Genomic DNA, 26,546 nt, shown 5'->3' on the forward strand with positions numbered 1-26,546 from the left:
CAGAAGCTTCCCACGGGCTGCCACCGCGCCCGCTAGCGGCCGCTCGCCGATACCTGGAAGTTCCCACGCGGACAGGATCTCCTTTTATGGGCGGTGACGTGCTCCGACGCGAGGGAATCCCCTCCCCTTTCCTGCTTGCCCGCCTCTGATGAGTCAAAACAGCCCGGAAGAGCCACGCTCGACCGAAACAGAGAACCGCGTGGCCGCTGGAAGGAGAGCGCAGGCAGGTTGAGTCAGTGAGGAGCGGAGCACGCTGCCTTCCCTGTTTAGGTGAGGACCCGAGCGCGGATGTGGGGTGGCGGGAGGGCAAAGGGGGGCGCGATCCTGGAGGGTCACAGGCAGCCGGCTCCGGGGAGACTCGGATCGGGGCGGGTGCTTTCTTTTTTGGTGGGGTGCGCGGGGAGTCGTCTTTGGATGTTGGTTTTCGGGGGTGGCTGTTTGCTCTAGATTCTCGAAATTCTTGCAAGGTGTTCATAGGATTCACCCACGAGCTGTGATCTCGCTCCATCGGACGCGGGACTGGGGCAAACGAGGCTTTAGGATCTTTTATTGAGGTCTCTAGATCCCAATAAAAGACCCTAAAGCCTCGTTTGCCCCAGTCCCGAGTCCGATGGGGCGAGATCACAGTTCCTTATACGGGTTCTACTTTGGGGTGACCTTCCGTTGTTATTTTCTTCCCTGACTCCTCCCCCCCCACGCCCGACATTTCCACTGACCTCTCTCCCCTGGCGGGGGATGTAGATCATCCTCCCAGCATTTGAAGAGTTCCCCTCTTTTTGCTGAAAACTCAAAGCTCTTTCCTCCCTCGGTTCCCCCCCTCAAAGGGAATTGCTCCTTAATTGCTCCTCTATCTGTATCCCTGCCCCAGGAACCTATTCCAGGTCTGTTTCATCGTCCCCATCCCATCTACACACCGGCCATCTCTCTGCCCCTTCCCCCCAGTTTCTGTTTCAAAAATCTGATATGTGGGGCGCGGATTGCCCACCCACAAATTCACTTTACCCCTTCCGCCCCCCACCCTTTATTTATTTATTTATTTATTTAACAGAGTAGAGTCCCGTTCCGTGCTCTTTTCCTGGGTACCCAACTCCTCCTCAAACCCATCATCCCCCACTCCAAAAAAAGAGAAAAAAGTCTGGGTCCGACCAGAGGAGATGTTGAACACGTGCCTCGGCCTCGTCTCTCCCCCCCACCTCAATTCCCTCCCCCGCCCATAGCAGTCGCGGAAGCCCCGGTCCAGACGGGGACCAACCCGTGGGATTTTTTTTTTTTTTAAACTCTTTACCTCCCTCGCCACAGTTCCCAGCCGGATCGCTCCCTCCGCGCGACAGTTTGGGGGAGGCTGGGAGCAGGTCACCGGGGGGGTGTCTCAGACGGGGCAAAGTGCATTACTAGGTTTCTGAAACAAATGGGGGGGGAGCAGGTGGAGGGCGCAATGACTTTTCGGGGGGGGGCTGTTGCGCCTCCGGAGACGCGCAAGTGATTTACCCATCGCCTTTTATTTTTATTATTAATCGCATGCACATACCTCCCCCCCCAATATCTCTTTCCCCGCCCCCATCTCCCCGTTTTTCTCTCCTGGCCTCTCTCCATCCCATTATTTATTTACTTCTTCATCGATCGCTGTTTATTTGTATTATGCCCCCCCCACTTCGTGTCTCTCCCCCACTCTTTATCCTCTCCTGGCCGCTCTCCATCCCATAATTTTTATTTATGTATGCATTTGTTCACCGATCGCCTTTTATTTTATTATCAATCGTACCCCCGTCTCCCCCCCCCTCCGCCCCTTTATTCTCTCCTGGCCTCTCTCCATCCCATAATTTTCATTTATTTATGTATTTGTTCACCGATCGCCTCTTATTTTATCGCAAGCCCCCCACCCCGTGTCTCCCCCCGCCCCTCCTCTCCTGGCCTCTCTCCATCCCATAATCGTCCTCCGCGCCTCTTCTCCACCCCTAAAGCAGAATCTCGCCTTTGCGTGCGGCGAGTTTCCTCCGGCTCTGCTGACGCTCCTCCCCACCCCACAAACCTGCCCCAGTTCCCCAAGGCTGATGAAACTGTCCCGTAACTTGCCGCTTTTGCAATGCAACCCGCTTCACCTCCTGACCGGGCGAGGGCGGGGGAGATGGGGTGATGGCTGGGGGCGGGGGAAGCCCGGCCCGTCTCTTCCTGCCAGGCACTCCCTAAGGGACTTTGTTATCAAACAACTCGATGCAGGTGATTTTTTTCCTGCATAGGTTCCGGCCAATGAGTTGTGCCCATGTGCTGCAGTGTGGGGTGGACCAAACCAGCCCCATGGAATCCTGCAAGTGGTTCCCCATAGCAGCCTTCCAAATGCTTCTGGGATGCTCAGGACAAGGGCGTGAAGGTTCTAGCTATCTTCCATAGGTTTAACCCCCCCCCATGGGATTTAGGGGTATACTGCCCCTGTAAATGGAGGTTCAGTTCCAAGATGGAACCGAAGCTCCCTGAACCGAAGCCGTTTCCCAGAAGCCGCCTGCAGGGGTTCTCAAAATGGGTCCCCCAGATATTGTTGGATTACGATGCCCATCATGCCCAGCCACACTGGCCATTTCAGAACAGAGCCTGGCTGTAGTGAAATGCCTGGGCTGGCAAGGAAATGTTTGATCGTGATCTGGGGCAGGGCTGCACACCTTTGGCTTGACAGCCGATGGACTACAGCGCCCATCATCTTGGCCATGGTGGCTGGGGATGATGGGAGTTGTAGTCTGACCACATCTGGAGACCAAAAGTTGGGAGCCACTCATCTGGAGGCCTGTAGAATGATGATTAAAATATTTTATAAAGGAGTGATGATAAGGAATATTTAGCCCATGTAAAGTTTCTCAATTCCCTTTTGGTCTCACCAAAAGAACCTTGTGTTTCTTCTCTCCCTTCTCCTGTGTGATGTCTCCGAGTCCTAGATACCTGAGTTCCAGTATGGGGGCTTTTTCTACCTTTCTACAGATCTACCCACACATCAATTTTTCCATATTCCCCTGATAATAATGGGCCAAAAAAGGGGGTCTTGACCAGTCGACCTATAATTCAATTTGCTGTACCTTTGACATTTAATGTCATTGGCCCGAAAATATGACAGGCGTCATATTGCGTGGAATAGGGGCATAAACATGGGCAAATGACCCCTCAAGCGGAACTCTGTGGTTGGCCTACTCTCGTCTGTAGACTTTGCTTTTTAGTGAAAATGAGGAAGTTTGTCTGAGCTGACAGGCCGGTTCTCTAAAATTCAACAAAAGGTGAGGTGGGGGCTCTTTGAACAGTGAGCGGAAAGTTACTCACGAGTGGGATGAGGAGTTTGTATGTTCAATCAGGAAAAGGATATCTAATTTGAACGTAATGTGGGAGATCGGGACTCACCCAAGGTGGGAGTGTGTGCATTCAACCGGAAAAAAGGATATCTAATTTGGACATAGTGTGGAAGATTTGGGAATTGACTTGTATGACAGTTTTCACCCATGGCTTCATGCTAAGGCCAAGGCCTGAACTGTGTCAAACAAATGGACTCATGTCAAGCATTTATCTAACACAGGCCTGCTCAACTTAGGCCGCCCAGCAGTTTTTGGACTACAACTCCTATAATCCCCAGCCACATTGGCCAATAGCCAGGGATTATGGGAGTTGTAGGCTAACATCTGCAGAAGGGCCGAAGTTGAGCAGCCCTGATCTAACACAATATGGCTAACTTATCTAAGCACTTATCTAATACAAAAATGACCCTTCCTAGGTCTTACACCCGTATCGTCCTCTTGCGACAACCACAGCCTCTTCCATGCATCTCCTTTGCCTCTGGTTCGGCAATGGCATACCTAAAGGATCACCCTATCCCAGGAACAGGTATCCTTGACTCTCCCTTTGTTGTTGAACTACAACTCCCATAATCTGCAGCCACAAATGATGGTGGTAGTTGTAGTTCAGCAGCTACTGGAAAGTCAAGGTTACCCCTTCCCCATCCCCTTAGAACAAGCTCAACTTTGCTCAACTTTGACCCTCCTGCAGGTGTTGGCATACAACTCCCATAATCCCTGGTTTTTGGCCACTGGGGCTGGGGACTATGGGAGTTGTAGTCCAAAAACAGTTGAGCGGGCCTGCCTTAGTGTGAAACTGATGAGGTTTCTGAGGGTGGGGTCAGAGGTGAAGGCCTTCTCTGTGGTGGCACCTGGGATTCGGATCTCCCTGCCCAGGGAGATTGGTTTGGTCTTCTCGGGTTGTGCTTTTTGTCAGTTCATGACGGCCTTCTTATTTATCCTAGTCTTTGGCTCCTTGACTGAGCTGATTTGCAATGACACTCTTCAGTTGTCTGACTTCTGTTTTGTCCATTGTCGTTGGTTGGGCTGATGGTTCCCTGTCGTCGTGTGGCTTCACAATGTTTTAGGCACAATAAAGGAAAGGAGACAAGGACCTGCATGGAGTGGGGGCTTGTTCCTCCTGGAGTTGTCTGTCCCCTACCCCAGGGGTTCTCAAAGTGGGGTCCCCAGATGTTGCTAGATTACAACTCCCACCACCCCCATCCACAACAGCCTTGTGGCTAAGGATGTTGGGGAGTTGTAGAGCAGCAACATCTGGAGACCCAAGTCGTAGAACCCCTGCCCTACTAGATATAGCTGTGGATGATTGGGGTGATAGTTTACCAACATCTGGGGCCCCAAGGTTGGGAACCCCTGGGCTATAGATAGAAAGGGGGAGTGGGTGGAGATCTTCAACTGTGGTTTCACTATCAGTCTTACAGAGAACCCAAGAAAGGGAGAAGTGGGGAAATCCCCACACCTCTTGCTATTCCTAAAGGATGAAATCAGTGGGGAATAACTTCCCCAAAAGTCCCTTGATTGGGGAGGGGCAGGAACCAAAGGTGAGGTCATGGGAGGTATCGGGAGGAACTTCTTGGATGTACACAGAGGTATCAAGGCCAGAAGATGAACAGAGGACCATTTTGCACCTGAAGCATCTTGAAAACTGGCCCCACAATTTCCCACCTGAAGCCACCAGGTGGCTTCGTGACAGAGCCAGCCATTTCTGGGACCAAGGCTGTGGTTTTTAACTGCCAGTGGCTTCCTCTCTAGTTATATTGAAATATTGGAGCGCTGTGATTTATGAGTAACTAGTAGGTAAGGGCTGTCATTGACCAGGCAAAGTCATTTTGTGTATATTACACTTCAAGAAATCAATTCTGTGTAATAGATGCATTTTTATTAACATGTTTGGGAAAGGGAAGTGAAAGAACGGTTTGAAATTTGTAGGATTCCAACTTCAGACATGATTCATTTTATTGTATAATGACCACCTATGGTGAATTGGAATCACAGCAAACTTGAACCTGAGAAAGAGCTTCTGCTTTTCTTGTGCATGATGACGTCATTTGGGAATTATGGATCTGATTATTGAGTGTTAAAAATCTGTTGCAATGCAAACCGTAGCAGCTAAAATGCAACGATTAATTCAGAATTTCTGATATTTATTTATTTGTGTGTGTCTGTGTCGCGGGGGGGGGGGTGTCTCCCCACCTTAGTCGCTCTGAATTGCATTACAATATAGCAGTTTCTAAAATATTGGTTTGTTAATACTTGGGGTGGGGGGCAGAGCAAAATTTGGGGGGGGGGAAGACGTGACACAAGATTGGCCTGTGTACATCATGGGAAGCATCCCTCAGACACAGGAACATAGGAAGCTGCCTTCTACTGAGTCAGACCCTTGGTCCATCTCCCTCAGTATTGTCTACACAGGCTGGCAGCGGCTTCTCCAAGGTTGCAGGCCAGAGTCTTTCCCAGCCCTGTCTTGGATGTGCTGCCAGGTGCTCTTTCCAGAGTGGCCCCATCCCCTGAGGGGACTATCTTCCAGTGCTCACACATGTAGCCCCCCATCCAAATGCAAACCAGGGTGGACTCTGCTTAGCAAAGGGGACAAGTCCTGCATGCTTCCACAAGATCAGACTCTGGGTTGTCTTTTTGACCTTGGTGGTGATGGAGCCAGAACGAACATTGAAGGGAGATCACATTTTGCATTTGCTTTTGAAATCCCCAAACCTGAAAATCTGAATTTTGACTCAGGCTCTGAATTTTAAGTGTTTTAAAGTGGGTTTTCAGGCTTTCTTTTGGAGATGGGGAAAGCATTTGAATCCAGTGCTTGATGACCCTCTGTGTGCGTGCAGGCATTCCGATTTCATTGCCGGGGACCACAATTGGGCTCCGTATGCCCCAGTTGTAAGCTTGTTGTGGACCTCTGGTGTCGTATTGATGTGCCCTTTGCAAGAATAGTGGCTCTGATGTCATCTCTTGGCTCTCCTCCCCGGTGATGTCATTTGATTTTCAGCGCGATGGTTGAGATGGTGATAAATGCAGGTGAGCCAGTTGAAGCAGAGCCCAGACAAGACTAATGAGAGCTGGTGTGTGTGTGTGTGTGTGTGTGTGTGTGTGTGTGTGTGTGAGAGAGAGAGAGAGAGAGAGAGAGAGAGAGAGAGAGAGAGAGAGAGAGAGAGAGAGAGAATAGCTGGTCTTGTGGTAAAGGTACATTTGTGCGGTCGAGTTGGTGTCGACTCCTGGCGACCACAGAGCCGTATCGTTTTCTTTGGTAGAATACAGGAGGGGTTTATCATTGCCTCCTTCCACGCAGTATGAGATGATGCCTTTCAGTATCTTTCTATATAGCTGCTGCCCGATACAGGTGAAACATACCAGCGGGGATTCGAACCGGCAATTTCCCTAGGCAAGTTACTTCCTCGCTGCACCATTAGGTGGCTTGGTCTTGTGCTAGCAAGCATACATTGTTAAATTGTCCCCTCAGCTAAGCAGGGTCCATCTTGGTTTGCTGAGGGTCATTGTGAGAATAATAGGAGGAAAGAACGGAGCACCATTTATGCCTTCATGAATTCCTTAGAAGAAGGGTGGGGTAAAAGCAGAATAAATTTAATTTATTCATTTAATCATATATTGACGAACAGATGGGACCAACAATCCCACTATTCTGTTTTCAATAGTGGCCAGTCAGGCACCTCTGAAAAGCTTACCATCAGGGCACAGGAGCCCAAAGGAACTGGTATTCTGAGGTACACTGCATTTGCACATGGAGGTTCTATACAGCTGCCATATGATAGTTGGCTGATAGACCTCTTGTCTGTGATCCCCGAATCCCCCTTTAAAACTGTCTAAAGCCACAGCTTTCATTGTGCGTGGTTTGCTTTTGACGATTGGGAAGTGGCAAGCTAGAAATTAAATCAGTTATTTACAAATGAAATTAAATCATTTAGAAACTAAATAAATAAGAGGGGTGTGTGTGAGAGAGAGGGGTGGGGTGGAGAGAGAGAAATTCCCGCCTAAATTCTCACACACTTCTCACATGTACAACAGGAAAGCAGAACTCATCCAAGACAGCAAATCTAAACAAAAGCTTTGCACCAGCAAATTATTTATTTAACCTTAAGAGGAGAGCTGGTCTTGTGGCAGCAAGCATGACCTGTCCCCTTAGCTAAGCAGGGTCTGCCCTGGTTGCATATGAATGGGAGACTAGCACTGCGAGATATTAGGGGATGGAGCCACTCTGGGAAGAGCATCTAGGTTCCAAGTTCCTTCCCTGGCAGCATCTCCAAGACAGGGCTGAGAGAGATTCCTGCCTGCAACCTTGGAGAAGTCGCTGCCAGTCTGTGTAGACAATACTGAGCTAGATGGACCAAAGTTCTGACTCAGTATATGGCAGCTTCCTATGCTCCATTCTGTGGTGCCAAGGCAGTAGAGAGCATTTACTCAGGCCCATTTTAACATGCTGACGTCAGCTTCATTTACTTGAGGAGAGATGGTCCGTCTTGAACGTAGTTGTCTATGCCAAAGGGGAGTAAGAGAAACAGGAGGCCATGTGCTCCTTACAATCTGTTCTCTAATTGCTCCAATTAGGAAGGTCAGATAATGTTTGTTTCCCGCCTCCTATCAGATGGTGACAGTGATATGACTATCAAGGTTGCAAAACATTGTTCTATTGCGTGTACTACCAGAAAAACTACTGATTAAATCTTCTAGTTAGTTTCTGGGATGACGATAGTAGTTTGTTGAATTTTTGCTTTTTAGAATTTGGGATATTATTATTTATTTATTTACATTTTATATCTCTCTCTTCCTCTAAGAAGCCCAGAGTATGTACTCTGGGCTTCAGAGTATGAACTTAAGTATGCTTAAGTTTCTCCTCACAACCACCCTGTGAAGTAGGTTAGGCTGAGAGAGAAGTGACTGGCCCAGAGTCACCCAGCAAGCATCATGGCTGAATGGGGATTTGAACTCGGGTCTCCCCGCTCCTAGTCCAGCACTCTAACCACGACACCACGCTGGCTCTCAATAACACAATTAATTAATGAATAACACAATTATATGTGTTATGGTATGTATCACCTTACCTGTATTTACCTGGATCGAAGATGACTTTGAATTCCAGCCGACCCCCTTAAAAAGCAGAAGTTAAATGCAGATTATGCTTGCATTTACTCAGAAGGAACAGGATTCTGGAAGGCTGTTCACACAAGCAGGCAAACCCAGTCATGGGAAGATGTGCCTGTGTTACACAGCCTCCTCCGTAAGTCCGGGAATTTAACTGGGACCGGGAATTTAACTGGGACCGGGAATTTAACCGGGAATTTAACCTTTTAACACAGGTTAAAAAGGGCATGAGCAACCCCTTTACCGGGGGTCGTGTGTGTCTGTAGAGTACCTAACTCACGGGAGGGGGGGAGGATCCCTAAATATATCACGCTGCTTGTGTGATGCATTTTGGGATTCCTGGAAGCCGGACTCGTTTTCTCAGCCTCCAGAGATCTGCGCTGCCAAGAGCAGTGTGGATCATGTGTGGGCATGCACGCAGCCAAAAGAAGGCCAAAGATTATCTGTGGGGAAGGTAAGCTGCCTGCAGCAAATGGTCATCATGCGCAGGACCTTTGGATCTAAGACAACTGCCTGATTTCTAATATCAAAAAACATGGAAGCAACCTAGTCTTGAATTCAGGGAAATACAGTAATTGTAGTGTGCTTTTCTTTTGTCCTGGTTGTCTATGGCTGTAAAGAACTTAAACCAAACAAACTAAACTAAAACAAGCAGAACTCTGGAAAAGCCTCCCTCTTGGCAAAAGTTTATTGAAACTATTTTTACACTACCTTTCCAGTACGCTACTGCTTGGGGCAGCTCACAACTATAAAATAGGAACATAGGAAGCTGCCATATACTGAGTCAGACCATTGGTCTATCTAGCTCAGTATTGTCTTCACAGACTGGCAGCGGCTTCTCCAAGAATGCAGGCAGGAATCTCTCTCAGCCCTATCTTGGAGATGCTGCCAGGGAGGGAACTTGGAACCTCAGATGCTCTTCCCAGAGCGGCTCCAAGGGGAATATCTTACAGTGCTTCTAGTCTCCCATTCATATGCAACCAGGGTGGACCCTGCTTAGCTAAGGGGACAAGTCATGCTTGCTACCACAAGACCAGCTCTCAGCTCTCCTCTATAGATACCATCGATAGATTACATAGATACCATGTAAAATAAAATTAACCAAATTTTAATTTTAATTTTGGTTAACCAAAATTAACCAAATTAAGCAAACATGTCCAGGCTAGAACCGCAATCAGAATGAAGTTTCAAATTAAACAGTTATTTTAAAAGCTAAAAATGGAGAATTTTAAGAACTAAAGAACCTACCAGATATAACCAAAGATGGAGCATTAAAAAGCCTCTCTAAAAAGAAGCATTTTTAGTTAAACACTGAGGGGAGGGAGCATGGCGAAGCTCTTCGGGGAGGGCGTTCCAAAGCCAAGGGGCCACAACCAAAAAGGCCCGGTCTCTAGCCCCTGCCCCCAACTGGATCTCTGTAAGTGGCGGGGCCAAGTTTAGGTGAACAGTCCCAGCAAACTCAAAACAAACCCTTAGGTGTGGGTGTGACAGGCTGCAACAGTGTGTGCTCTCTGATGTGTGTCATTCATGTCTCTGGTGTTCCAATAAAGAGACAGCAAGCCATAAATCTCTTGTATCACTCCAACCTGCCACATGTGAAAGTCCACTGTTGGGGGGGTGTTGTTGTTGAGTGTGCATGCGTGCGTACACTCAGCCTCGTGCCTGTATTGACATAAAGAAGCAGACACCCCCTCCCTCCCCTTTCTATTTTTGTTTTGCTTTGTTCCTTCCACACCCGGCCCTCACGGTATGTTGTAACTTTCTGCAAACTAACTCAGTGTGTTCTTCAATGTCCCATTGCAGGCAGGGACTCTTCTGAGACATTCTGTACCAGGAAACAGGGCAGGCCGCTTTGGAGGGGGAAGTGGTTGTTCATTAAATCATATGACTCGATTTGCCTTTGATCCAGCTCTAGGGTGTTTTTGTTTTGTTTTCTTCTCTTCTCAGTTGGGAGGAGATTTAGACAAAGCGGTTCCACACGTGAGTGGGCAGGTATTTGGGGAGGGGGGTGGTGCTCCAACAAAAGGAAGAGCTTTTACACACAATGCCTGATCAACTTGTGGAACTCTCCACCACAAGATGTGGGGGCAGCCAACAACTTGGATGGCTTTAAGAGGGATTTGGATAACTTCATGGAGGAGAGGCCTATCAACGGCTACTAGTCGGAGGGCTATAGGCCATCTCCAGCCCCCAAGGCAGGATGCCTCTGAGTACCAGTTGCAGGGAAGCAACAGTAGGAGAGAGAGCATGCCCTCAGTTCCTGCCTGTGGCTTCTCGGTGGCACCTCGGTGGGTCACTGTGTGGAACAGGACACTGGACTATATGGGCTTTGGGCCTGATCCAGCAGGGCTGTTCTTATATTATATTCTTATAATATAATATTCTTATATTATATGCGAACCAGCATGGTGTAGTGGTTAGAGTGCTGGACTAGGACCGGGGAGACCCGAGTTCTAAAATCCCCATTCAGCCATGATACTAGCTGGGTGGCTCTGGGCCAGTCACTTCTCTCTCAGCCTAACCTACCTCACAGGGTTGTTGTGAGGAGAAACCTAAGTATGTAGTATACCACTCTGGGCTCCTTGGAGGAAGAGTGGGATATAAATGTAAAATAATAATAATAATATCGAGCTGCTATCAAGAGAGCTAGGGTAATGTAGTCATGGACAAGAGGTTGTGCATGGAATGGAATGGGGAGATCAGGGTTGGCGTTCCAAAGAGCAGTGTGGTGTAGTGGGTAGAGTTGTGGACCTAGACACATAGGGAGCACAACAACAGCTGGGGGCCCAAGGCATTGAGAATCCCAGCTTGGCCAAAAGGGACCCTAGGTTTGCTATTGCAATTCCTTGCTGTCACCGTCTGCTACCCATGCATCTGATGATGGAGGCTCTTCGTCATCTGGTTGCCATTCAAGTGCCGTCCTTAAAGAACATTTGTGTGGTTCACAAATTCAAATCAAGCAAGAATTGTCGTATGTTAAAGGTCAAAGTGTGCCATCGAGTCGGTGTCGACTCCTGACGCCCACAGAGCCCTGTGGTTGTCTTTGGCAGAATACAGGAGGGGTTGACCATTGCCTCCTCCCGCACAGTATGAGATGATGCCTTTCAGCATCTTCCTGTATCGCTGCTGCCGGATATAGGAGTTTCTGGGAAACATCCCAGTGGGGATTCGAGCCAGCAACCTCTGGCTTGGTAGTCAAGCCATTTCCCTGCTGCGCCGTATGTTAGAAGATGTTAAAACAGGGCTCTTGATTTAAGCGACCCACTGATTTCTAACACTAAAGAACTTAGGAAAAAGCTCATCTTGGTTTCCAGTAAATACACTACGACTCCAAACCACGAGGATGGTAAAGCGAGTAGCCAGGTTCCTCTCGAACCCAGACCCTGATCAAGCGATCAGTGCAACACTCCTCTGCCATAGTGCTGTCAGATTCTCACTTTTGCCCCACCCACCCCAATCTGTGTAGGCTTCTAAATGTGACTCTAGGCAACAAAGTGTGTGTGAATAGGCAAGGAAAATTTACACGTGTGTTGTAGAAGCTCAGGCTGCTACGTGCACAAATTACACTCTCATACCATTGTGCCCTGTTATGATATTATGGGGGCACCTTGGCACCCTCCCCAAACCCAGAGCTGGCAGTACCTCGGCGTCTGTTCCATCTCTGGCAACCGCACTGCAGGTCAGCTTCGCTCCGTCTGTGTGGGGCTGAGGGGGAGGTGGCCGTTCTGCCCTTTCTTCAGGGGGTGGTATACATGACCTCTAGGTGTCTTCCACCTCCACCCAAACAAACCTGCCTGTTTTGGTCTGGCAAATGCTGGCAGGCAGGCATGAGGCAAGCAATTGTTGTGACCAGTAGCTGGAGGTCTGATGAAACAGCTAAGCAATCTCACTTCCCCTTCCTTGGTGAGTCACTTTGATATCATCGGGACCGGAGTCACTTCTTGAATGGTCTGTGTTGCAAGGCCAGGACAAAGGGTTTCTTTGTGTTGAGCAGCAACCTGTGCTCAGTCTGGACAAGCACCAGGGCTGCATGTTCCTGGCAAAAGTTCTCGGTCTGTTTTCTCCAAACTCCCGCTCCTTCCAAAACAAATTGGCCCCCCGCGGTTTCCCCAGCGCTGAATGGGATTCCTCTCCTCCACAGGGTGCACGGCGGATTATCCGAGATGAAAGAGGAGATCGAAACGGGAGTCCGGTTCCTCTCCCGCCTCGTGAAACGAGACGAGAAGCTGGACAAGGAGCAGGTGCGGCGCTTTGGCGAGTGCCTGACCACGATTCTGTGTGAACGCTTCAGTGATCATTGGTACCCCGAGAATCCCCAGAAAGGACAGGCGTACAGGTAAACAAGAACAACCGTCTGCTTCTACGGGTTCTAGCTGTTCACAGGGGGGTTCTCAAACCTGGATCTGGTTGGTTGGTTTGCTTGCTTTTATTGCATTTCCATACTGCCCCATATGAAATCTCTGGGCAGTTTACAAATTTCAAACGCAACAAATTACAATCTTAAATGGTATAAAACAAAGGGAAACCACCACCGTTGATTTTAATAACATGATAAACTAAAAGCCTGATAAAATGGGTGCATTTTTTGAAATGTTCGTTAAGAACAGCCAGAGATGGAGAGGTTCTGCTTTCATTTGGGAGCACGTTCCAGAACCCTGGGGCAACCCCAGAGAGGGCCCAGTTTGGGGCCACCACCAAATGAGCCGATGGTGACCACAACTGCCCTGATGATCTTAATCATACTTGGAAGTTAGTACTTGGATGGGTGAGGGTCTGGAAACCTTACCTATGCCACTTTGAGTTCCATAATGAAAGACAGGTGGGATGTTCGTGTAATTGATAAAAATAAACAAAAAGATCTAAGGGCCTTGCTCATTAAGCTTGTGTCTGTCAGAGAGCTGTTAAGGGAGTGCATGAACAGTTCATTACCGAGCCAGTTCATCTTGAACCGGGCCGGTTCGGAGGTTCAATCGTGGACCGATCCGGGGCGGAGCAAACCAAACCGCAATTTTTGGTTCGTGCACACCCCTAAGAACCATAAAGTCTTGTTGCAGGGACATTCTCCCTGTATTCTGTCACAAGGATTACAGTATTCTCCATTCTTTGGAGTTGACAATCCAACCTGCCCTTCTGGGTGAATAAACCGCATGAGGTTCAAACCCTGTAGGATTAGGAAACGCTCCTTGTGACAGAACCCTCCCCCTTATTGCTTTGATCTGACCTGGGTGGGGGGCGGCCATTGGGATGGGCGTGGTGATGGGGACTGCCAGGGAGAACACCTAGCTATCATGGACACAGAGAGAAAGAGATTCTACATTTGAGAGCTAATCTTATCTACCTGCCACCTAATGGATTTTTTTTTTTTTTAGATTGTGAGCCCTTCGGGGACAGGGATTCATCTTATTTATCTATTATTTCTCTATGTAAACTGCTTTGGAAACTTTTTTTTGTTGAAAAGCAGTATATAAATATTTGTTGTTGTTGTTGTTGTAATGGTGCAGCGGGGAAATGACTTGCCCAGCAAGCCAGAGGTTGCCGGTTCGAATTCCTGCTGCTGGTATGTTCCCCAGACTATGGGAAACAACTATATCAAGCAGCAGCGATATAGGAAGATGCTGAAAGGCATCATTTCATACGGTGTGGGAGGAGGCAATGGTCAACCCCTCCTGTATTCTACCCAAGAAAACCACAGGGCTCTGTGGGTGCCAGGAGTCGGTGCTGACTTGACAGCACACTTTACTTTACTGATCTACCTAGACCAGGCCTGCTCAACTTAGGCCCCCCAGCTGTTTTTGGACTACAACTCCCATAAGCCCCAGCCACAGGGGCCAATAGCTAGGGATTATGGGTGTTGTAGGCCAACATCTGCAGGAGGGCCGAAATTGAGCAGGCCTGACCTAGACGGAGGGAGGGTTGAAGATGGAAAGGCAGACTGTACTTGCTCAGAGGCACTTATGTCCTCTCATCAAACTTGTTCCATGTGAAAGCAAATCCCAACCCCCAAATCACAGTTTAAATTTGAATACACTTGGTTTATTAGCATTCAGCGTAACTTGTGAATGTGTACTTGTGTCCTGATCTGTACCGGTGTACACTGTACACTTGTCGTACGAGTGTTGAGCATAATGTATGAATGGGCCTGACCTTCTGCATGCAAATGCTCTTCCACTAAGCCTGGCCCCCATCCCTAAGGTGAATATCTTACAGCAGTCACATGTAGTCTCCCATCCAAATGCAAACCAGGGCAGGCCCTGCTTAGCAACGTGGCCAATTCATGCTCGCTACCACAAGACCGGCATTCCTCCCATGATGCTTCCCATTTTCTCCAGGATCACTGCGAACGGCCCTGCAAGGTAGGCCAGGGAAATGGCAGGGAGACTGAGGGGTGTGTTTCCCTGGCCGCTGTGAAATTCGAACCAGTGATTTCCTGGCTGACACTCTTAACCCCTATGCTACACCAGCTTGCAGCTTTGGTCCGGAAAGGTGGGGGTTGCATCCGTCAAACAAACAAACAAACATGAACCGCTTGAGCTGGGCCGCGGGGTTGTGGTGTACCATTCGGAAGGAAGTGGTTCTTCTCAAGAACGCCTTTCCTTGCATTTCACCAAACTCTAAAAGAGCAGAGGCAATCCAGCTGTGGCAGGACTACAACTCCCATCATCCCCTGCCGGGGCAGGGGATGATGGGAGTTGTAGTCCTGCGGCAGCAGGATGTCCAAGGTTTGGGAGTCCCTGATTTAAAGCATCTGACTTGTTCAGGGTTTGGATTGGAAGATTACTTGCTGTATAAGAAGAGGACATTTTTACAAATCCAATTTGCCTTGCGAGGGTGAGGGAAGTGGCAACTCCTGATATTCCCTCTCCAGATAACTCTTTCAAATATTTGAGCTTTGCATGCCTTTTAGATCTGGTCACCCTTTTTAAAAAAAATTAAATGTTTTGGTGTTTTTCTTTGCTTTTTCTCTCTGTGTTTGTTTTTTATGTCAAGCAAACATGTTGCACCTGACATTAAATTGGTCTTGGGGTAGCAAGCACGAATTACCCCTTTGCTAAGCAGGGTCTGCCCTGATTTGCATTTGAATGAGAGACTACATGTATGAGCACTGTAAGATCTTCCCCTTAGAGGATGGGACTGTTGCTCAGTGGAAGAGCATCTTCATGCTTGCACACAGAAGGTTCCAAATTCCCTCCCTGGCAGCGTCTCCAAGATAGGGCTGAGAGAGACTCCTGCCTGCAACCTGGGAGAAGCCGCTGCCAGTCTGTGTAGACAATCCTGAGCTAGATGGACAATGGTCTGACTCAGTATATGGCAGCTTCCCCTGTTCTGTGTTCTAAACTGGGACACACTTACAGGTCTCAATTCAGCAGGTGAAGACTGTAATGTACCTTCCACCCTCTTCTGCTTGTGTTTCCTTTTTAAAAAAAAAACCGAGAGGGGCTTTGAACAGAAACGGCCAGTGCATTGCCTGTCCGTGTGTTTTTGTTTTTGCCCTCCGGAACCATGAGGACTAGATACCTGAATGATTACGATCCACACTTAAAATGCAGGGGCGGGAGTAAGGAATCCAGCCCCAAAGCAGTCCGTACAAATCTAGGCAGAGCCTGGCCTCTGTGCCTTTCGGCACGACTGCCGACGTGGTCGCTTCCCTCAGCTTTGCCTGGCTGTTTGTCGAGCAGACGGTGGAGCAACGATCTCATTATGTTTTATGGCCCAGCTTGTTTGCAGAGCAAGCTGTGAAGTAACTGTATTGCCCCTCTCAAGGCTGTTTGTGGCGCTGAGAGGACTGCGGTTTGCATCACCAGTTAGCTGCCTGGCCTGTGTCACTTGCCAGCAGGTCGGAGACACTGCTCTTAACGGGGCGCTGTCTGGACCATCAATTATTAGCCAGCAGTTCTTGTTCTTGTTGCTCATGTTGCATGCCTGTGCATGCAGCCGACTGAGACCTGCAGTGAGGTGGCTAGGGGCAAGACTCCGTGGCAGAGCCTGTGTTCATTCCCTGGCATTTCCGGGGAGGGCTGGGGGGGGGGGGAACACTCCTCTCTGAAACCTTGGAGAGGCTGCTGCCAGTCAGTGTCAGCACTGCTAAGCGAGGTGGACCGGCTACTTGACTCAGGATGGCAGCATCCTATGTTCAGGTGATAGAATTGACTGTGCTGCTGCAGGTGAAGGTTGACCTTTTTAATGCTCCTTTGCATTAGAAAACAAACAAACACAAGACCAAACCTAGAATACTAGAATGTTAGAGACAGAAGGGTGCCCAGAGGTTGTCTAGTCCAACCTCCTGCCCACTGTAGGAAGCTACAACAGCATCCCTGACAGATGTCATCCCAACTCCTATTTGACAACTTCCAGCAAAGGAGAGCCCATCACTGCATGAGGCAGAGCAGACTGTTCCACTATTGAACAGCTCTCACACTAAGGAAATTATTATTATTATTATTATTATTATTATTACATTTATATCCCGCTTTTCCTCCAAGTTGCCCAGAGCGGTATACTACATACTGAAGTTTCTCTTTCGCAACAACCCTGTGAAGTAGGCTAGGCTGAGAGAGAAGTGACTGGCCCAGAGTCACCCAGCTGGTCTCATGGCTGAATGGGGATTTGAACTCGGGTCTCCCCAGTCCTAGTCCAGCACTCTAACCACTACACAACACTGGCTCAAATAATGATAATGATGATAATAGATAATAATAATCTTTATTTGTTAGCCGCCCCATAGCAAATTGTTCTCTGGGTGGCTCAAAACACCACATTAAAACATGAAATAAAAACAAACACATTAAATCATAGCAGACCAAAAGGAGGGGAAAATACAATACAGAGCAATTTAAAAACTCTCTTAAAACCAGTTAAAAATCAAATTTGGAAATCAGAATTTAAATTTAAAATGTCAAAGGCCTGAGTGAACAAAAAGGTCTTTACCTGGCATCTAAAAGAACAAAGTAATGAAGCCAGGCGAACCTCACTGGGGAGGCTATTCCATAAACGGGGTGCAACCACCGAAAAGGCCCTCATCCTTGAACAAAAGCTGCCTGTTTGGAGAGCTTCCCCATCTCTAGCAAGTTTTAAAAGGGTGCTCAATACACCTTTATTTCATCAAGCCTTTGGCCAACTGTGAGTTGGTTTTATTGCTGATGTTGCTGTGCTTGTAAAAGGTTGCTTTCAATTTCTAACCGTTTTAACGTTTTGATTTTATTTCTGGTTTTATCATTTATTTTGTAAACTGCCCCAAGACCTTGGTATGAGGCCAGAGGCGTAACTATAGGGGGGGCAGGGGGGGCACGTGCCCCGGGCGCCATATTTTCTGGTCACGTGGGGGGCACCGCCATGACATTTTTTTTTAATTTTTTGTTAATACAAATGTTTCCTGCTCAGTGCAGCAGCACTGCAGCAGTCAAGGGAGCGCGTTGGCGCCCCCTCCCCCACGAGTGGTCCCTTCCGTGCCGCCCGCGCCCCCCCATTGCTTTGCTGGCGCCTGGCGGCCAGTCAGTGGCCTGGCTTGGCGGCGGCAGCGGGCACTTGTGAGGAAAAACCTAAGTATAATGTAGTATGTTGGGGGGGCGGGGGCGCCATTTCAGTGCTTGCCCCGGGCGCCGTTTTCCCTAGTTACGCCTCTGTATGAGGCGGTTTATACAGATTAGCAAAATTTCCAGGTCACCTTGTATGTTGACTTTCTTTTAGATGGTAGAGACCCGTCTGTGACTTATAAAGTAGCTACATTTTGAGGGGTTTTTTGCATCTAGGGCTTGTTGCATTCTTGTAGTTTCTGCTTAGACAATATGGGTCAGAAGTGTACGGATGTCTTGTGTGACTGTGTCTTCTTCTGTTCTGTTGCTGGTGTTGTATTGTCAGATGTATTACATTCATCTGACTGAAGGTAATAAATAAAAAGAATATATTATTATATTATTTTTACTAGCTGGGCCAGCACAGAGCATCTGTGTGCTAGTTCTCGGTCTCCCACTTTGCAGTTTTGCTGATGTTTGAGTCTCCTAGGTTAGAAGCTGGGTTGCTTCTAATAACATGAACTGCCTTGAACATTTGAATGGGAAGGTGGGATACAAATCCCTGTAATAACAGCAGCAGCAGCAACAATAAGACCTAAACCTAAGCCCTTTCTGCACGTGTTCTCCTTCCTCTTAGGTGCATCCGGATCAACAGAAAGCAAAAAGTGGACGATTCGCTCCTGAAAGCCTGTAAGGACTGTGGGCTGGATTATTCAAAGTTATCACTGCCCCGGGAGATCTCACTCTGGATCGACCCAGGCGAGGTCTGTTGTAGGTGAGCACACTTGCTGTATTCTTCTTGGGAGCAGGCCTATAGCGCCACCTAGGGGGCATCCAGTAGAGGCTAGGCTTGGAACCAAAAGCGCCCCCCCCCCAAAAAACACATATATTCCACTTCAGTAAAAGAATATATACTCTGTTGAAGAAACCTTAGTCAATTATTTGTACGCAGTTGATTGGTTGATTAATCAATTATATATACATAGGAGTAAAAACAAAATATCTGTCCAGAACACAACACTATTTCTTTTATTTGTTTATTTGTTTATTTTTACATTTATAGCCCGCTCTTCCTACAAGGAGCCCAGAGCGGTGTACTACATACTTGAGTTTCTCCTCACAACAACCCTGTGAAGTAGGTTAGGCTGAGAGAGAAGTGACTGGCCCAAAGTCACCCAGCTAGTCTCGTGGTTGAATGGGGATTTGAACTCGGGTCTCCCCGGTCCTAGTCCAGCACTCTAACCACAACACCACGCTGGCTCTCACCAGCACTTAGAGTAGGTATGTCATAGCAGATAACCTCTTAGAAGCTACAGGCAGAGACTCATAGAATATTTGAAGGGACCTGCAAGTCAGGCGGGGTTGGGGGAGAGATGGTTCTTTGAGGGAATGCACCTCTTAAGATGGTGCTAAGTAACTACAGTTTGCAGTACTCTTGTGCACAACAGGCAGAAAATCAACAGGTAGCAGCTTTTCCCAGCATGGAGGTGCCATGAGAGGGAAGCTGCACCTGTTGCATCTCTGCCTGTCTTGGAATGTTAATGGAAGCCCTAGATGTGGAAAGTCCAGTTTCTAACCCTTCCCCACCCTCCCTCCACTCAGGCTTGGTGAGAACAGTTATCACTTCAAGGTAGTGAACGAGCCGGAGAGCAACAGCGGCAAAGCAACGCCAGAGATGGAGACGTCGGATTACCATTCAGAATCTCCCTCGGAGTGTTCATCGGAGGACGAGGGGCCAGCCAAGCGTCTGGGGACCACACCAGTGCCAAGCAAAAGCCAGTCCAAGGGAAATGACAACAAACAGGTGAGAGAGCGAGAGAGCTCTGAAACCGAAACCGATTCTGAGAATCGGATTTGGATCCCGCTCTTGCAGTGTGTTCATGAAAACAGAGCTCGGGGAGCAAGGCCCAAGTCCATTGACCTTGGAGCAACAACCCTTAGGAACATAGGAAGCTACCTTCTAATAAATCAGACCAATGGTCCATCAAGTTCAGTATTGTCGAAAAACAGACAGGCAGCGGCTTCTCGAAGGTCGCAGGCAGGAGTCTCTCTCAGCCCTGTCTTGGAGATGTCAGGGAGGGAACCTGGAACCTATTGCATGCAAGCATGCAGGTGCTTTTCCCAGAGCAGCCCCACCCCCTAAGACAGTAGTGGGCAAACTTGGTCCTCTGGCTTTGAACAGTGGTGGGGATATACCTGGGTGTATACCTGGGGGTGTGCTAGGCAGGGCAGGTGGTGGGCGGAGCCACAGGTGGTGAGATGTGGAGGCACTTGTGGGTGGTGATTGAGGGCAAAGCCAATTGTGGGCAGCTGTGGAGGTGGAGCCAGGACTAGGTGGGTGCCTTAGCAATAACTGACAAAGTGCAGGTTTATAGCTAATGAGTGGGATCGAAATACAAACACACACACACAAGCACACAAATCTCAATTGCTCATCAGCAGAAATGCAGAGAAATATGGAAAACATCAGTGGCTTTATAGTGCTTCACCGGACTACAGTAGTGTGTAGATTTGTATCTAACAGGGCAGGATCAAAACGCAAGCCTACACACACATAACAAAAGAACTGTAGAAGCCACAAGTAAAGCACAGACCAGCAGCTGCAGGCTTGCATGCAGAAAAAAAGGCCTGCGTCTGTGGAAAGTAAATGCATTCTGAAGTCTCCGGGGCAGTTCTGTCTGCCTTCTTCTACTAATAAACGGATACTAATAATAATAAATAACATCAAGAAAGAACTCTGAGTCAGAGTGGTACAGTGGTTAGTGTGCTGGACTAGATTGAGGAAATCCAAGTTCAAATCATTCAGCCATGAAACTCACTGAGTGACTGTGGGACAGTCACTTATCTCTCAGCATAACCTTTTTCATAGAGCTGTTAGGAGGATAAATGTAACCATGTCCACCACTCTGGGCTTCTTGGAGGAAGCACAGACTATACACGTACAAGTAAATAAATCTATATAAGCCACAGGTAAAGCAGAGACCAGCTTCAAAACTGGAGAACAAATGCATTCTGAAGTTACAAGGGCAGCTCTGCCTGCCTATTTTAAAAATGCATACATAAATAATAGAAAAATCACAGGTTTTTCAGTGATGCTTGCTGCAACTATGAGCCATCTCCTGAACAGCTGGGTGCCACTCTCTGCCTGCCTTGGGAGCCCACCACTTAGCCTGGGTGTCCACCTTAGCAAACAACAAATGTTTTTTATAGAGATCACTTCCTTACTCCTTGCCCAATAACCCCCAGTGGACATCTTAATATTACAGTTACTGGCCACAATCCAGAGGAAAAACTTAGTTAGCTCTCTGCATAGCAAATGGGTTTTTCAAATTATTTTCCTTCCAACAAAATCCATTCCTCCTCCCCATAGAAAACCACTTCTGCAATTACTTGAAAAGCAGTTTGGACTTAGAAATCCATGCATGTGCCCCTAAAAGAACTTTCTGGCTTCTTATGCAAGCTTGTAACCTAATTAATCCAGTCTTACATAGGAACATAGGGAGCTGCCATATACTGAGTCAGACCATTGGTATCTCTAGCTCAGTATTGTCTTCACAGACTGGCAGCAGCTTCTCCAAGGCTGCAGGCAGGAATCTCTCTCAGCCCTATCTTGAAGATGCTGCCAGGGAGGGAACTTGGGGCCTTCTGCTCTTCCCAGAGCAGCTCCATCCCTTGAGGAGATATCTTACAGTGCTCACACATCAAGTCTCCCATTCATATGCATCAGGGTGGACCCTGCTTAGCTAAGGGAACAGGGAGGCAGTAGGCACACAGAATGGAGGCAGAAACAACATGGCTGAATGAGAAATTTAAGGTGAGGGCCGCCTACCTTGCCCATAGATTAGATCCGCCCCTGCATTGAAATGCAAACCAAGATGGACCCTGCTTGGAAAAGAGGACAATTCATGCTCTCTTCTCCATCTGATTTGAATGCTTAAGGGGTAGGTCTCTATTGAAATGGAAGTGGGGGGGCAGCTTGCCCACACATAAATGCCATTTTGCCCCTTCTGTGCCCCCCACACCGACGCCACTCTCTCCCTCCTATCTTCTTTATACCTATTTCCGAAAGAGCTGGGAAGGTTACGAACCTTCTGGATGCATTACTGGAGCAGCGATGGCTCCGAGGGAGGCCCTGGCAATTCCGAATAATGTCAAACTCTTTGGCATGCAAATGTCACTCTATAAAACCTTATTGTTTTTTTCCCCCAGGCTCCCCAGTATTTCTACATGCCGTCTCCTCTTTGGGTACCATATTCCCAGGTCAGCTACATTCCGGCGTACCAACCCGTCACCGTCTACTATGTCGACTACGCCTCCAAACCTCCGGTCGCCAGGAAACCCAACCCGAATCTCTTGAAACGTCTCACCAAGCGGGCTTCGAAGGTGTGAGGGAGGGAGAAAGTGGGCAGAGCCACCAGGCCCTAGACTCGGGCCGCACAACTTTCACCTTCCTGCAGATGTTGGCCTACAACTCCCATAATCCCTGGCTGTTGGCCACTGTGGCTGGTGGGATTTGTAGTCCAAAAACAGCTGGGGGGCCTAAGTTGAGCAGGCCTGCTTAGACTGAGGGTCTCAAACTGTAGTCCTCTCAAATGGCAGTTGGACTACAACACCCATCATTCTCAGTCACAGTTACCAGGGATGATGGGAATTGTAGGCCAACAGCTGCCGGAGGGTCACTGTTTGAGACCCCTGCCCTACCCTCTGGGTAACCTGCTTTCCCTGGAGTTGGGCCTTATTGATGCTGAGAGTAAGGCTGTAATTTTTCAGAACAAAATGGCCTCCACAGACCCTTTGGGGGAGAAGCCTGCTGCTCGGAATTATCCTCCTAAACTGTACATTGGGTGGGGAATTCCTGGCAGCCGGTCACTTAATTTTGCCCCAGTGCATGTGTGGATACGGGGGCCACCTTGTTTCCATGGTGCTAAACAACTGTAGCATTCCGATTGTGTATTACTGTACCCAGCACTTCAATATACAGTCAGACCTGGAGGCCCGGAATGTCCGTATTGGGCTAAGGCAGGGAATCTCAAACTTGGTCCCCCAGCTGTTGCTGAACTACAACTCCCATCTTCCCCAGTTGTGGCTGGGGATGATGGGCGCTGTAGTTCAGCAACATCTGAGGACTCAAATTTGGGAGCCCTAGGACTAAGGAGAGGACATGAGGACGGGATACCTGGGTTCTGTCCTCGGCTCTGGCAGGGAGGTAATGCCTACTAGTTAGAACAGGGTGAGTGGGGGAAAGGGTTCTGTCCTCAGCTCTGGGAGGGGAATGAGGTGCAGTGAGGGAGATTTGGGAATCTGGACTTTGGGGTCCTGTTCCCAATACCGCTCCATCTGACTTCTTCCCCAGGGTACTTCCTACTGTAAAACTGGGATCATAGTGGAAGCTGTGTGTACTTTGCACTTTTAAACTAAGATAACTCTGCTGCAAACAAAAACAAGCATTTGACCTCTGTGTAAATTGTTGCAAATTTGCATATGGTGGCTTATTTTGCATAATTTATTCTGCTTCTGAGGGGCAAGGAGCCTCAGGGCCCTGCCCCCTTGCTGCTTTACCACCCTTACCTCTTTGCCCAGCTTCTGAAACGTCACCAGGTCTTACCCACTACACCTCCAAGTCTATTTTTTCCACCTTAAGGGCTAGAAACTTGCTTTTCCCAAAAGGACAGAAAAGAGGCTTTGATTCTTTGGATGCTGGCTTTTGTACGCAATAGCAATTTCATTCTTTTGCACTTTGGGCTCTTGTTACACACAGCCCTGAAAATAATACTTACCTACCTCAAGGGATGCTGTTATAAAATGAAATGAATGAGAGAGTGTAAAGATAAATTGAAGTATTTTTTTGCAGCATGAACTGAAGGACTTGTTGTTGGGCAAAGTATTGTTATTGTGATGAATAATAATAATTAATATTATCTATCTATTATCTTCTGTAAATAACAACCAGGAGCTTTAATTTATGGAATTGTGTAAATATCGACCTGCAGTTTGTTTTTATGCACCATTGAGGCAATGGCTTTTTGCATTTTTTTAAAAAAACAATCCTTTTTCTATTTTAAAAAATGTTTTTAAAAAATCGAATAATTAAAAATAATAAAATGATATGATTAATGGAAATGTGGTTTTAGCCTGGTCTTTTAACACCTTAAGCGGTGGAGCGGGGAAATGCTTGGCTAACAAGCAGGTGGTTGCCGGTTCAAATCCCCGCTGCTACTATATCGGGCAGCAGCGATATAGGAAGATGCCGAAAGGCATCATCTCATACTGCGCGGGAGGAGGCAATGGTCAACCCATCCTGTATTCTACCATAGAAAACCACAGGGTTTCTGTGGGCACCAGGGATTGAAATCGACTTGACGGCACATTTTACCTTTAACATTTTAATTTTCTTATTTTTTAATTGTTCTATAGTATATCTGTTAATGTCGTCAGCTGCCTCAAGCAGCGGCATACTGGAGCGGTGGGGTATAAATATTTTAAATAAAACAAACAAATCTATTTAAGAAATTTGTAGGCGGGAAGGGAGGAGACCCACTACCTCTTATGAATGCAAACCTAATAGTCAGAAATACATTCTTTAAACTTTTAGTTATGGGTCATTAAAGCCCATGTTGTTGTTGTTAGCTCTTCACTCTTTAAGTGTACAAGATTTGTGTGGGGGGGGATTTATACTGTGCACCCCTCCCCTAAAGCCCCCACTGCTAGCAAATAGCTCAGTGAAGCTATCAATTCAGCGTGCACAGCAGCAGGGGGAAAGACGGAATGGTTAGAAAACAGGCTGAAAACAAAAGTTTTCCTGAGAATCTCACTGCTTTCGGGAGATAAATCACAAACCACCATTGCTAAACCTTGGTAGCTGTAGCTCTGCCTACAGCCACTAGGGCGAGCTATTTACCTAGATGTGTGGGTGGCCTCTCTGTCATTGGAACCTGCCTTCTTCTGAGTCAGACCATTGGCATATCTAGCTCAGGATCGTCTACACAGACTAGGCAGCGGCTCCTCCAAGATTGCAGGCAGGAATCTCTCCTAGCCCCATCTTGGAGGTGCTACCAGGGAGGGAACTTGGAACCTTCTGCTCTTCCCAGAGCAGCTCCATCTCCTAAGGGGAAGATCTTCCAGTGCTCACACTTCTAGTCTCCCTTTCATGTGCAACCAGGGCAGACCCTGCTTAGCTAAGGGGGCAAGTCATGCTTGCTACCACCAGACCAGCTCTCCTATTAATGAAGGGAAAGAGCAGTTTGGGCAGGAATGCTGTCGCCTTTTCTAAGGAAGGAGGCTAATGGGGCTGCTTTCTTTGGGAGAATGGGATGGTGGGGTGTAGGGAAGAGATTCTGTTTTCCTTCCATTCAGTCTTGCTGAGGAGCAGCAACAGCAGGGGAGAGGGCATGCCCACACCTCTTGCCTGCTCTGTGGGCTCCCCAGAACTGGTGGGTCACTGTGTAAAACAGGATGCTGGACTAGATAGGCCTTGGGCCTGATCCAGCATGTGCGCGTGTGTGTATAAACGTGTGTGTGCATGTGTATAAATGTGTGCGCATGTGCATCCGTGTGTGTGTGCGCATGTGTATAAGTGTGTGTGTGTGTATAAGTGTGTGTGTGTGTGTGTGTGAGGCCTTTAATTCCATGCAGGAACAGAGCCCTTCTTCCCCATGGATTCTACAGGACTTGTGTTTATTGAGCAATTATGCCCGTAATGCTGCTAGGCAAATGAGCAGCAGAACTCACAGAAGAGGTTTAGGAAATAATAGTCTCACGATTATACACACACACACACACACACACACACATATATTTACACACACACACACACACACATTTACACACACACACACACACGCAGTGTGTACCTTTGCACATTCGAGCCTTTGAACCTTTGCACCTTCGAGCTTTCGAACTGTCGAACCTTCAAGCTTTCGAACCTTTGCACCTTGGAGCTTTTGAGCCTCTGCACCTTCAAGCTTTCGAACTGTCAAACCTCTGAGCTTTTGAACCTTTGCACCTTGGAGCTTTTGAACATTTGCACCTTGGAGCTTCCGTACTGTCGAACCTTCGAGCTTCCGTACTGTCGAACCTTCGAGCTTCCGTACTGTCGAACCTTCGAGCTTCCGTACTGTCGAACCTTCGAGCTTCCGAACCTTTGCACCTTGGAGCTTTTGAACCTTTGCACCTTGGAGCTTTTGAACCTTTGCACCTTCAAGCTTTCGAACTATCGAACCTTTGAGTTCAATGCGCGCGCAAAGGACTACTGGGAAGTTTGCCGAGCAGCAGCGGGGAAGGGGCGGCAGGGAGGTATCCTGCTGCCCCAGTTACTCTGAACATTACGGCGCCAGAGCGGGAAAGCGGCGGGAGGGGTAAGTAAGCCCTCCCGCCGCTCTTAAAGCGACCCCCCACCCCCGAACCGAACCACCAAGGTCCGGACCGGTCCGGAGGCCTTTTCAGTGGCCTCCAGACTGGTCCGGGCCCATCCCTATTTGGGCCCCCCCCCATGGAAGAATTCCTGTGCCTCTAATGGTGACACAGCAGACAGAAATTCAACAGATGTGTTTTGAATCACAGAACCTCCATGCTGCAACATTTTTTTTAATTACCTGCTACACTTCCA

At 48.1% G+C, this 26,546-nt stretch overlaps 1 protein-coding gene across 14 annotated transcripts in view; it reads left to right on the forward strand.

Moving 5' to 3' along the window:
* The window catches only part of LOC128332743 (sperm acrosome membrane-associated protein 6-like), a 98,157-nt gene extending 74,096 nt beyond the window's left edge, over positions 1 to 24,061 (forward strand). For all 14 annotated transcript variants that reach the window (XM_053267412.1, XM_053267405.1, XM_053267413.1 and 11 more), the window contains 4 exons: positions 12,574 to 12,768; positions 18,579 to 18,716; positions 19,544 to 19,745; positions 22,151 to 24,061. In XM_053267412.1, coding sequence (XP_053123387.1) covers positions 12,574 to 12,768; positions 18,579 to 18,716; positions 19,544 to 19,745; positions 22,151 to 22,330 — 715 coding nt within the window. In that variant the 3' untranslated portion in view covers positions 22,331 to 24,061. The remainder of the gene's footprint in view (positions 1 to 12,573; positions 12,769 to 18,578; positions 18,717 to 19,543; positions 19,746 to 22,150) is intronic.
* The last annotated feature ends 2,485 nt before the right edge of the window (positions 24,062 to 26,546 follow it).

This window comes from Hemicordylus capensis, chromosome 7 (genome assembly GCF_027244095.1).
Source record: "Hemicordylus capensis ecotype Gifberg chromosome 7, rHemCap1.1.pri, whole genome shotgun sequence".
Taxonomy (NCBI): Eukaryota; Metazoa; Chordata; class Lepidosauria; order Squamata; family Cordylidae; genus Hemicordylus; species Hemicordylus capensis.